The sequence below is a fragment of the Fundulus heteroclitus genome, chromosome 3 (assembly GCF_011125445.2).
Source record: "Fundulus heteroclitus isolate FHET01 chromosome 3, MU-UCD_Fhet_4.1, whole genome shotgun sequence".
NCBI classification, from domain to species: Eukaryota; Metazoa; Chordata; class Actinopteri; order Cyprinodontiformes; family Fundulidae; genus Fundulus; species Fundulus heteroclitus.
In genome coordinates, this window is record NC_046363.1 from 11,101,046 (window position 1) to 11,114,055 (window position 13,010).

General features: G+C 41.3%; 1 protein-coding gene across 1 annotated transcript in view; it reads left to right on the top strand.

Annotated features, from left to right (window-relative positions):
• Positions 1–1,413: 1,413 nt before the first annotated feature.
• Positions 1,414–13,010, top strand: part of znf407 (zinc finger protein 407) — a 207,679-nt gene continuing 196,082 nt past the window's right edge. Inside the window, exons 1-3 of the mRNA XM_012872960.3 lie at positions 1,414–1,510; positions 5,198–5,826; positions 6,018–8,174. Coding sequence (XP_012728414.2) covers positions 5,265–5,826; positions 6,018–8,174 — 2,719 coding nt within the window. The 5' untranslated portion in view covers positions 1,414–1,510; positions 5,198–5,264. The remainder of the gene's footprint in view (positions 1,511–5,197; positions 5,827–6,017; positions 8,175–13,010) is intronic.

Sequence of the window (13,010 nt, forward strand, 5' to 3'; positions counted from 1 at the left end):
AGAGGGACTTGTGCACTCAACAAAACAGATGATGTCACACATGGGGAAATAATATTACGCAACAATATTAATCCTGGCAGGTAAAGCTTGGACAAACATGGGTCAACCAAATGGACAGTGACTCAATTCATACCAACAAACTGTATGTAAAGGGAAATAGGAAGAAGAAAATCGATCAACAGTCGTTTTGGAGTGGCCATCACATAGCCCTGACCTAAGTCCCAAAGAAAATATTCAGGCAGAGCTGTTAAGGTATGTGTAACAAAGGCAGCCCACAAATTTGACTCATTTATATTAGGAGGAATGGGTAAAAATTCTCTAAGAATGGAATTAACCTATACCTAAAGCATTTGACCCAAAGCAATACCAGAAACTTATTAAAGCTGGAAAAAAGTCTCTACACAAAATTGATCTCTGTCATAATTCTGGAATTTAACAAATATAAATGATTTGTGCAAACCTAAAAAATCATGTAAAGTTCTCCTGCTTTAGGTCTAGCACCAGACGGGGCAGGGAAACATGTTTTGTATCCTTTTATACATTGTAGAAAACTGGTTGTGAATGTTTAAATTGTGCTTGTCTTGCAGGATAAATACTTGCTTTTAAATGCAAAATGAAATGTCGCTTACCGACCAAAGATTTAGCAGCCTATAGATTGCCACCACTACATTGTTGAATTTTATTTTCTAAGCACAATTTTACATCCCATAATACTACAGTTTTAAATAAATTAACTGAATGTTTAAGGTTTTGGTTTGAAAAATGATACATGTATATTTTGGCAGAAAGAAAGTGAAACTCAGCATTTTTCTTTTGTACAATTGTGACTAAACAAAATGTTCATGGTGGTTGTCTTACAAAAAAAAATTAAATAAAAATAAAAATAAATAAATAAATAAAGTGATACCAACCTGGGAACAAAAAAAGTGGGGCCTCTTTATGCAAAATAGATTTATGAAGATATTTTTCTAAAAATCAAATGTTCTGAAACTATTTTAATTTTGTTTTTTGTAACTTTATTTTGTGCTTATTTATTTTGAGTTTTTGATTACTTAAATTTTTTTGCTGTACGGCTTTTTGCTTGGAGAGGAACGTTTAAAATGTTTATGCCTGTTTTGTAAGAGTCACTATGCTATGCTATGTCTTATCTACCACGCAGATTCATGCTTACTGTACTATCAAAATAAAACTGAGCAATGAACTAATGTCTGCTTTTACAATACATCTTCCGCCTTTATCATCTGTCACTGGTTCACTATTAGCGTGTTCATGATGTAAAATGCAAAGTTTTGTTAGTGCTGAATTGAAATGAGGGTTTAACGTGCATCTTCAGTATTTCAATTTTCCCACGGTACTGAAATGCATCATGTGGTCTAACCAGCTGATGCAGAAAAAACCCGGGGACAACAAGGCCGCCACTCCTTCTGTGACGCACAGCTCACGCTACGGTACGCCATTTGTGTCTAGCAGCAAAAAAGCGCGCACCGCGGAAATAATCGCATAACAATGGGTAAGTCCGCTTGACTTACGATAATATTTCCAGGTTTTTACCCAGGCTGCATTTAAATTGACGACCATAATGTATATGCCGTGTTTTAACGCGCTGTTTGGACCATAAGGATGACTATTTCGGAGGTCGACGTTAGCCTCCTTTTTGGGCCTCTGTGCTGCCGTCGTTTTCCAAACCTTCGAGCCGTTTAGACCCGCCTTAGTCCGTCTGTGATTGGCTTTCCTAATCGATGAAGGAATGTAATTGGACACGCTGTACGTCTGTGAAAGTACAGTAGAGGAACATGTTGCTAGATAGCAAGTTAGCAGTAGAGTAGACCGCAGTTGCAGCAGCTCAGCGTAACCTTTTTGTGGCGCTTAGACCAAAACTATTTTACGCTCAATACTGTTGATTTTTGCCAACGTGTACTACATTGCGGGATGTTTTTTTTTTTTTTTTTAGTTTTTCCCGGTGTGAAGCTTTCAGCGGGCTGTTTAATCCTCTGCGGCTAACTTTAACACGACTTTCAGCTAGTGTTGCTATGCTAGTTAGGTAATGGGTCCGAGTCGGCACAGCCAATATGAACAAACTGTTTAGTGTTTTAGGTAGTTTTATAAAACAGGGAGGACCTGAAGTTGTTGCTCGCGTCTTTATCTGCATCGCTCATAGCCGCTACCGTGTGCCGCGATACTAAACCCTTCTCTAGCCATGTGGACAACGTTTGCTCTTATTTTGTTGTCATATGTCATGCAGACATGCGGGAAAAAAAAGCCCCGCTAAGTAGGGAGTTTTTTAAGATTTCGGTTAATTATGTTTGCGTGCTCCATCTGTTGTATGTTCACTGTACCTAAACACACACTTCCTGTGTAACTTATGTGTGTTACTGATTTTTCACGTTGCAAAGAAATAAAAGCCCCCAGTAATAGTTTTTTGTCTTTCTTGAAATGTTACTCATTAAATAACTAAGGTGTTTTACAGATCTGTGCTTAAAAGTGTGAATAAAGATGGCATTGGTTCCTGCTTAGAATTAGGACCAAGTCATTAACCACAAATGGACAAAAATCCCAAAATGTACAATTTCCAGTGTAATTTAGGAAGATGTATCTTCATAGGTTGAGAATACGTGCACACGAGCAACATTGGTGCAAACACTAATTTTGTTTAATTGAGAATTTGCACAGGCATTTTGTTTAATGTCAGTAATAATTAAAAAGTTCTGCATTTGTTAAAAATAAAAATGCAGAAGTCAAAAAAGTAAAAAGAATTACAGGGCCGTTACTTTGATTAAGGTGGAATAAATTGCAATTATATTGACACTCGCTGCTGTGGTTAATGTGTATTTCTTGGTCTTATAATAAAAGCAGCTGCAATTATCTACAAGAATTACGTTTTCTGTCCATGCTCGGTGTGTCTTCTTGGGTGCAGAACCTGTGTGTACAGAATAGTAAAGGTTTTGCTAACTAACTGCTAAATGCAAAAGCACACATCCAAACTAACAAAAATCACCTGTCAACACTTGGTGGAGAATATTTTTCTTTAACTTCTCGTGTTGCTTTGTGCTGATTTTCATAAAATCCCAGTAGAATACATTGGCATTTGTAGATATAATGTGACAAAAATTTGAAAAAGTTGTTTAATAATTTTTACTGACTAGTGTGTTTTTAACGTGTTTTCTAATATCTATTTTGAAAAAGGTTGCTCTTCTTGTCTCGCAACGAAATTTGCCTGTATAAATAAAGGTTAAAGAAAAACAGGCTTCAGTTTGAATACATGACCGAGGCCTCATTAATAGACCCGAGGGTTGGCATGAGGGATAGAATAGTTTGAAAAGCTCAATCTGGTAATATGCTGCTCCTCCCCACTTTCTAATTAAAATGCTAATTAGTTTAAAAGTGTGTTCTGATACATTAAAAAGGGGAAATACAAAGTATCTGTTAGTTAAACACTTTAGGTGCCCAACTTTGCCTGAAAAAGATGGAGCAAAATGCACACAAATCATATAAAGAATATTAGTAACACATTTTATTCATATAAAGTGCTTCTAAACTATAGTAACAAGAGTTTCAAAGGATAAGATATAAAATCATTCAACTAGAAGACAAAATAATATAAAAATGGCACAAGGAGTCCAATGCAAGTAATGAAGTTTAGTATGTAAATAAAAAACTAGTGATGAAAAGAATGAAATATGATATAATTAAATTGGATATATTTAAAACATTGATATAATTCAGGCACAGAAAAAACTTGTCTGAGACTGATGGGCTACATGGGAGCTGATCCAAAACCGAGCACGGTTCACAATCTCCCACTGGCTTTTGCATCAACATTACATTTGTTGGCTCATAACATTATGGTTTGTAAATCTGTAAAAAACAAAAAAGAAAATAAATATTCTATAATTAAACTTACTGATTATATCGCAACGGACTACAGATTTTTACAGCAAACCTTATTCTGGTAAACCAAACTTAGTTTAGGTGTCTTGTGCTGAGAAAAAGTATGGGAAAAAGGTTGAAACTAATGCAGCGTTGTGAAAGATTACCTACGGTAGTTATCCATGTTAGATTTCGCTCAGTCAGATAAATGATGGGGATGTCATTTAACCATTGAATGGCAAAAAAAAAAAAAAGAAAAACAGCAACCACCCTTCATGTTCTCATAGCTTTAAGTGACAGTTCACGTCTACTGACACTAGATGGCGACACTTAATCATGTTTTGCCAGAGAGCGTTGAAGAGTAGATGGACCACTAGATATACTCTTGTGCTGTGGTGTCTAAACTTTTCCCACGCGGGCCAAAATTGCAACAATGAATGTACGCAAAGGCTCCAAAAGTTATTTTTAAATAAAAATGTAAAAACTAATTGGGTTTAGATTTTGTTTTTACTTTTACATGCTCAATGGACAAGCAAAGTATTTTGATGAAACAAACACAGTAATGTTTTTTTTTTTTTTTTTTTGCATGAAATAAATCTTTAACTTATATCCAAAGCATATAAAGGGTCTTACACTTTAACCTTAAGAAATTTCAGAAATTTTAGCATCAATAGTATTTTAATTGAATATTTTCAGTAACACAGACATTCTCTTCAAATGTGTCTTCAAAGACCAGGCCCGTATTAAGACAATGTTCAACCCCCCCCCTTACCCGTGCTGTCCTCCGGTCAAAAACATCCGACATAATCCAGGGGATTTCTGTAATGTAATTTACTATTTACTAACTTACACAACTACATGTATAGGCATATGAGCAGTGGCAAAATTCAAATATCTAATTTTAAAATGTTGAAATCAAAAAAAATCTTGATTTATTTATCATTTATTATTATTGTGACATCAGTGTTCACAAAACGAATAATGCATGGTCTTTCAACAATTTCAAGTAAATAATATAACAATTTATGAAAAATATATTTTTAAAGCATGTGTCATGTGGTGCCCCCCCCATGGTTGGTGCCCCTGGGCATTGGCCCTTATGGATAATCCGGCCCTGCAAAGACACATTCTGCATTTTATCAACCGACTGTGCTGCTCGGTCAAATTTGTACCATTCTTGAACTGCAGTCGGAGGCCCCGAATGGCTCAGGGGCCGGATTGTTGGAACCTCGGTTCCTGGGGTTATTTGCTGTTGTAAAGTGATACGTTCAAGACACTTATAAACGCATATAAATGTGTTGTATTTCTTTATTTTTTTCCCCCCCTTTAGGATTTTGATGCGGTTTTGATGATACCACTGGATTTCACATTTGTGCGAAATTATCACAGGATATGATATGGAAAAAAGACGGGTATTAGGAGAGGGGGATGTTGAGAGCACATCAGCTGAAAACGACTCTGTGAAGGTGCCGCCAGATGACTTGGAGATGGAAGAAACCACAGGGGTCTCCCTTGGTAGTGCTGGTGAGCTCGATAAGACGGAAGAGCGTGCTGAGAGGCCATCGCCCCACAGTGGATGCGACGATGAGGAGAACGTTTGCAAACTTTGTGGCTTCTCAACCATGTACCCGAGATCACTGAAAACTCATTACACACGAAAACATGGGAAAGTGAATGATAAAAATCCTCAACCTCATGGGCAAAATGTAAATAATCTAAATGTTAGTGAGGTCCAAGAGGAGGCCGACATAAAGAGCCAGGAAGACGATGGGGATGAAAACCAGGGTCCAGATTCGAATCAAGAAGAACCCAACTCTGCCCAAGAGAGAAGAGTGAGCAAGCGGACCCCAAAACCTAAGATCATTTATTCCTGCAACTACTGTGGACACGAGTTTCGGGACAAGTCTCCTCTTGATGTTCACATTCAGAGATACCATGCCAAAGATGTGCCTTTAACTTGTGAGTATTAAATGTGCTTCTGTTCACAGCTGATACTTAATCCATGAAAATATCTACACCCGCAGCCTTACATATGAATTCCATTTTTAAGTAAATTAAATATTAATGCTAGCTGCTGGTGACCAGTTATGTTTTTACTTCCGCACATGTTGAGAAAGACTAAAAAGAGGGATATCTCTGTGTCTTTTCAGTTGAATCGGACGAGAATGCGGGCCGATCTGAGGAAGCCACGGAGAGTGGCAGCGCTGAAAAGGCGGCGCCATCAAAACGCGTTCTCGGCCGCTTCCAGGTGCAGTGTCCAATCTGTGATTTCAGGGTGGGCAGCACTGCGGTGTTGGAAAGGCACGCTCGTGATAAACACCCCACCCTAGAGTGGTTCCGCTGCAAAGTGTGCAACTTCTTCGCAGCGACCTCAGAGTGGATGAATGCTCACCTGTCGTCCGAGGGCCACATGGAGCAGCAGAAAGGAACGAGAGCCTCCGAAGTGTCTTCATTTGATCAATGTGTTGAGAAAGTCTACAGAGACGTTGCGGGAGATGACGATGTTGTAGGGCAGCTCGATCATGTGGTTGCCAAAGAAGGGGAGGCTAGTTTGATCGAAGAACAGGAAGAAAACGACGAGGGGGCAGAGGCAACGGTGTCCGTGCCGACCGATGAGGAAGAGGCAGAGCTTGAACCTCCCGCAAAGAAACGAGGAAGACTAAAACAAGGGTCTTCTACCACTTGTGAATACTGCGGCTTGGTCGTGTCCAACGCCACCAACCTCAGCGTTCATGTTCGCCGCAAACACAGCAAAGACTATGGCTACAGCTGCACTCTGTGCAACTACAGCTGTGTGACCAAGGGAGACATGGATCGTCACTGTTTTACGAAGAAACACGTGAAAAGAGCGCAACAGAGTTCAAATAAGAACCCGGCGAGGGACGACACCAGCGTGCCGCTGCCTGAGCCAACCAGCGAACCAGCTACCGCCTCACAGGCTACCGGCACAAAGCAAGAGCACGACGGAGAAGACGGAGACGAAGAGCAAACCGAGTCAGACACAGGCCAGCAAGTAAGCAAGTATGACTCTGTTAATGCTTGCAGCCTTTGCGATTTTGTCGCCCAGTCCATCCCATCCCTCCATCTTCATGTCAAGAGAAAGCATACCAAAGATTTTGAGTATGTTTGTTTAGCGTGCAGCTACTACGCCGTAACCAGCAGGGAAATGTATCGTCATGCGAGCACTGACAAGCACAAGCAAAAGAGTCAGATATACCTGGAACAGCAAAAGAGCAAAGAACAAAGAGCTGCAGAACTTCCTTTAAAAGAGGCCGAGATCGTTGATCCTCCTGGGCAGAACTCCAGCCCCGACTGTGAACATCCAATCCCCTCGAACGTGTCGGGATCTGGTGGCATTGACGGCCCAGCTGCGTCGTCGGTCGCAGCACAGATTATCCGTGTTGTGGTCGGTGAAACTGGCAGTGGTGAAGTCGAAGTGCAAGCAACGGCTAATACGTCTCCTGGCGACGCTGAAGCCGAGTCGACCAACCAGACAGCTGCCGTGGCCGTGGAGCAGGCTGCAGAACTTGAGCTTCCATTAGACGAGTCTGCTCATCAAGACCACCAGAAGGCCGCGTGCACTCAAGCAGAAGAGGAGACTTTAAAGGAAGACGTAGCGGTTGTCGAAATGCAGATGTCCAAAGCCCCTCCATTCGACGGCAGTATTGTGTCCTTCAAGGCCCTCGCAGAGCAGGAGCTAGCACTGCAGGAGGGTCTGGCACCGGAAGGAGAGGCCCCTGTCGTATGTTTGACTGGGGGATCAGTGTCAAGCGTCGCGTCCCCCAGCTTGTCGTTCGTCAGAAAGCTCAAATCCAGGGAAGTGAAGGCGCGGGAAAAAGCCAAAGGCAGCAGCTCTCGCATCCGCTGCGAGGACTGCGGCTTCATGGCGGACGGCCTCAGCGGCCTCAACGTCCACATCTCGATGAAGCACCCGTCCAAGGAGAGGCACTTCCACTGCCTGGTGTGCGGCAAGTCCTTCTACACCGAGAGCAACCTGCACCAGCACCTCTCCAGCGCCGCCCATCTGCGCAACGAGCAGAACAGCGTGGAGGAGCTGCCCGAGGGGGGCGCCAGCTTCAAGTGCGTGAAGTGCACCGACCGCTTCGAGATGGAGCAGGAGCTGTTCATCCACATCAAGGAGAAACACGAGGAGCTCCTGAGGGAGGTCAACAAGTACGTGCTGGAGGACACGGAGCAGATCAACCGCGAGCGCGAGGAGAACCAGGGCAGCGTGTGCAAATACTGCGGCAAGGTGTGCAAGAGCAGCAACTCCATGGCCTTCCTGGCACACATTCGCACACACACTGGTACGTAAGCACTGTCTTCGTCTCTTTCGTACTTTTGACCTGTTTTGAAAAGATGCATATCATTAACAGTAGTAACATATAGTTAATATGCTTGATTTGAACACATCATTACATATGCGGTATTACAAATACGCTCCTTTGCAGCTGCATACATTATTAAACCCTCTTGTAACTGATGCAGATTAGGTACGGCGCTCTTTGGAGGCCTTTGCGAGCACTTAAATGTGACACGTTTTACTGAATGTCTCAAAACAATAATCTCCTTTCGTGATTGTTTAGCTATTAGGTCTTTGTTTTTAGCTGCAGCAGCATTAAATGAGCAGATAGAGGCTCTTCAGTGGCAGCTCGGGCCATTGTTAAGGCCGCTATCTGCTCCAGCCAGGTAATAGCTCCTTCTGTAGAGGTGAAGGTAAAGACTGATTGAGCTTCAAACCAACAGGAGAGACGCTAATGGACCGCAGATTGGGATTTCCTGAGCAATGCTTGGTCAGAGACATGTGCGACTCATAATTGATGTGTCCATTACCAAGACTCAGTTGTAATTATAGTCAATAAGTCTCTGTAAATGTGTTAAAGCTTAGGCTAAAAGCATTGGAGGTCCAAAGAGAGGTGGGCTAATAATTTAAAATAATCAATGCAGACATATTCAAAGCCTTTAATTTCCCTGGTGTCTGTATGTCCATGTTTGTGCATACGTGTGTGTGTGTGTGTGAGAGAGAGGTTGTACGCCTGGTGAATGTGTCTGTGTGTATATGTCAGCCTTCATGGCTAGCTGATTATCCCCAATCCATTAGGATTTATCTTGTCATTTATAATGCAAAGCAGGGCTGCGTTGGTCAGGGCTTCGGCTCGGAGACGTCCGGCAGGTTAAGAACGCGGGGCGCTCCATTACTTTTCCCTGACCGTGTGTATTAATTGCTTTTAAAATCAACTTAATGCAGGAACGAGATGTGAGGGCGCCATCAATAAATGCCCCTCTCTGCCTCCCATATTCCATCCCCCCTTTCAGGCTAAACTTTAATGGGACTTTAATTGAAGTCCGTGCTCTGTTTACTGCGTGTGTACATGTGTCTTTGTGGGCGTGTGAAGCCTCCTTTTGGAGTCAGATAAAGTACAGGAGGTTTCCACTTGGAGACGGCGGAGGGTCTGAGTGGGTATCTTAGCTAATCTGCTAACCTGATGAATATTACTCAAAGTTTTGTCTTGACTCCTTGCTGACTTGACTTTATTTATTCTGTTTCGTCACCAAATGGCAATAAAGTGCCTTGCAGGTTCAGGTGCTTCCCAAAAAATTTGAATATTGTGAAAAAGATCAATGTTGTTTGTCACTCTGTTCAGAAACTGCAACTCTTAAATTCATAAGACATAGAGTGAAATATTTCTTGCCCTTTTGATGTAATTTGGATGATTATGGCTGACATGATAATTTCCTGAGCCTCTTAATGGTCTCTCAGTCTGGGCCAGTAGGATAAACAATCATGGGAAAGACTGCTGACTGGACAGAAGTTCAGAGGACTGTCATTGACATCCTCCAGAAGGAGGGCAAGCCTCAGAGATGCTGGTTATTCTGTCAGTGCTGTATCTATGCATATTCATAGAAAGTTGAGTGGAAGGAAAACGACTGGGAGGAAACATTGAACCAGGATCAGAGAAAAACAGACCATTGAGAGGCTTTCTAAGCAAAATCCATTCACAAAGTTTGGGGAGCTTCACAAAGAGTGGACTAAGGCTGGACCCCGCCCATCAAGAGGCAAACTCTTGCATTCCTCGTTTCAAGCCACTCCTGGTCCAGAGACGTCAGAATTGTCAAACATGAGCTGAGGAGAACATAACTGAGGCTTGTCTCCTCCATGCCATGCTGCATTGATGCAGTACCTCATTCAAAATGAGCCCCAACAACATATTGGGTGCTTTGAAATAAACATATTTTTCAGAGGCCTGACATTTCTGTTTTGAAAATATCCTTTTTGAATCTTATGTAATATTCTAGTTTCAGACACTGAATGAGACACTATATTTCAGGTGCTCAGGATCCATATGCCACAGTCATCAAAAGATGACAAGAAATAAAGGCTTGAAATATTTCCCTCTGTTTAACAAATCTATACAAGAGTTTGACTTTTATGAAATGACAAGAAATATTGAACTTTTCCACAATATACTTTTTTTTTAAGATGTACCTGTAATCATACCTCTTGAACCTTTCCACGTTTTGCCATCAGAACCAGCAGCTTCAATATATTTTAATGAGAACTGACATGAAAGTAGTGCATAGCTGTGAAGTGGAAGGAAATCGCTCCATGATTTAGAAAATGTATATTTAACAATACAAATCAGGAAAATCTGGTTTACATTTTGTTCATTCATCTTTACATTGATGCCCACATTATATATATATAAAAAAAAAACAGTAAGCCTGTTGCCTTCAGATAACATTAGTAAACGGAGTCCACCTGTGTTATTTTTTTGTGTTTTTTACTACTAATACGGTAATTATTTCATCTCAGTATAAATCCAGCTGCCCCGTGTAGACCTCAGATGTTTATCAGAGAACGTAAGTGAACAAAGAGCATCGTGAAAACCGAGGAACACGGAAGATTAGTCAGAGATGAATCTAGAGGTTTAAACCAGGGTTAGATTATAAAACAACATCCCAAGCTTTGAAAAGCGCACACAATTCAAGGTGTGTCAGTACATTGTGTTGCAGTGTAATGTTCTCACATTTAAGGGAGAAACGATGCTTCAGTCCAAGACTAATAGCATCGGTCTTATTTTACCCATCTTACATCATGGTTCCTGCGCCTGCCACCTTGTCTGCTGAACTCAAATAGTTTAAAGCTGTGAGAAGTGGAGGTTAAATCCCAATGATTAATGTTTCGCTTCTACACTCTTCATATTAATGGTTAGCCTACACGCATTCATAATTTTACCCAGTGTCATAATTCTTGAGTTTTGAGGTCACTTACTTAGTGTTACTTAAGAAAATGAAAGTACCGACTCTGGGGTCTCAAAAGATGGCACCCAGTCAAGGGCACACTCTGAGGTTCCAAATAAACACTTTTCTGTTTTGTTTTTATCCAGTAGAGCTGTTTGCTTGCCTACGCGATTAAATCTCCCCTTTTATGTGTGCGTCCTGTTTCAAAGAGAAGCCTTATTTCTCCTCGTTTTGACAGCATATGCCAGTTGTTATTATTGCTAAATTCCCTCATTACAGTGAATTATTTACCTTTTCCTGGGTGGCCATCCATTCTGAGAGTTTGTTTGTGGGGCCGCGGAGCAGCACGATGGGGGTCTGCCAGTTTCTGAGCAGGGAGCACGTCCAGATCCTTTTAATTAAGACCTAGTTTTTATTCACTTGATTAATCAGTGAAATCAGGGAACGGTGGTGGGAGGCTGCACACAGATTTATCAATTTGTCCCTTTAAGGAAACCCGTACACATGCTTGCATTTTGCCAATGAGCTGGAATTAGCATTTTGAGCTAAATTGGTCACTTTTTCACCAAAGCGAGCTGTCTGACCTCCGATCGAGGCTTAGAGCAATGCGAGCACGTGCCAGGCATGGGAGTTAACACGTGGGGCGGGATTTGTGTCCCTGTGTAGAACTGCCAAAGAAAAGGGAAAAAAAACGCCCAAAGCATCACGTTTTTCTTTGTATGGACATTTAGAAACACACGGTCATGTAGTGGCTGTAAAAACACTGCATTTAACAATTTTTATGATGTAAAAATGGGAAATTATCTCAAAACTACCTTTCATACATACTTCACTGCAAAGACAGAACTAAAAATAAGTAAAAAATTTCTTGAAATGAGTGTATTTGTCCTTCATCTGAGCAGGAAAATAAGATTATCTGCCAATGGAAAGAGTCATTTTACCCCTAAAATAAGATAATTAGATATAATGCACTTAAAATAAGTTGATAGAGATGAGTTCTTCCTATTTTGATTGGAAAAATCTTATTCCATTGGCAGATTATCTTATTTGCCTGCTCAAATAAAGAACAAATACACTAATTTCAAGAAAAATATAACTTATTTTTAGTTTAGTTTAGTCTGTGTTTGCAGTGTTTGCACTAAAAAATTTGTTTGGCTGTTTTTTTCCCCCTATGGTTACCACCTTTCATGTCAGCTTCTGCCACAATAAAGCCTGTTTATTTCCCTTTAAATGGTGCTGCATCTGTAAGAACCTACATTTGTGGGTTTAGCACCAGAGGTGAGGACTTGGCTTGCACTGTTACCAAATCCTCCCTGCCAAGCTGAACAGGTTTTGGGGGAGGCAGCATTATGGCGTCCAGTAGCCTCTACCTCACTGGGAAAAAAAAGCAATGCTTGTCATCATTGGAGGCAATCTCAGTGCAGATGATTTCAAACTGAGCTTAAGCAACCTGTGGCAACCCCATGTCTCTTCTATTAGAGGTCAAGTAAGATGTCAATACTTTCTCAGAGAGGGCTTAACAGAAACGGCCTCCAGAATTTGGGAGTGAAGAGCATAATATGGCCGGTCTGCTGTCCTTATCTAAACCCCAATGAAGACTGGTGAGATCAGCTTGGGCTTGCTGCTTTTGCCAAAGGGAGCAACACAACCATAATGGGTAACTAGCCACAAATGCTGGGTGGAGATTAGGATGCTGTACTACAGCAGCACGTGACCTAGATGGTGACCACCATGAGGAGTAGGTGCTTGGCTTTTGGGGTTGTACAGTTCTCCCACACAACTGGAAATATGCCTTATTTCTTAAAATTTCAACAATCCAATCAAATAGAAAAAATACATCCAAAAAGAGTCCATAGCGGAATAAGTTGCTTGGCATTGACAGAGAAATTTATGTAGTTTTT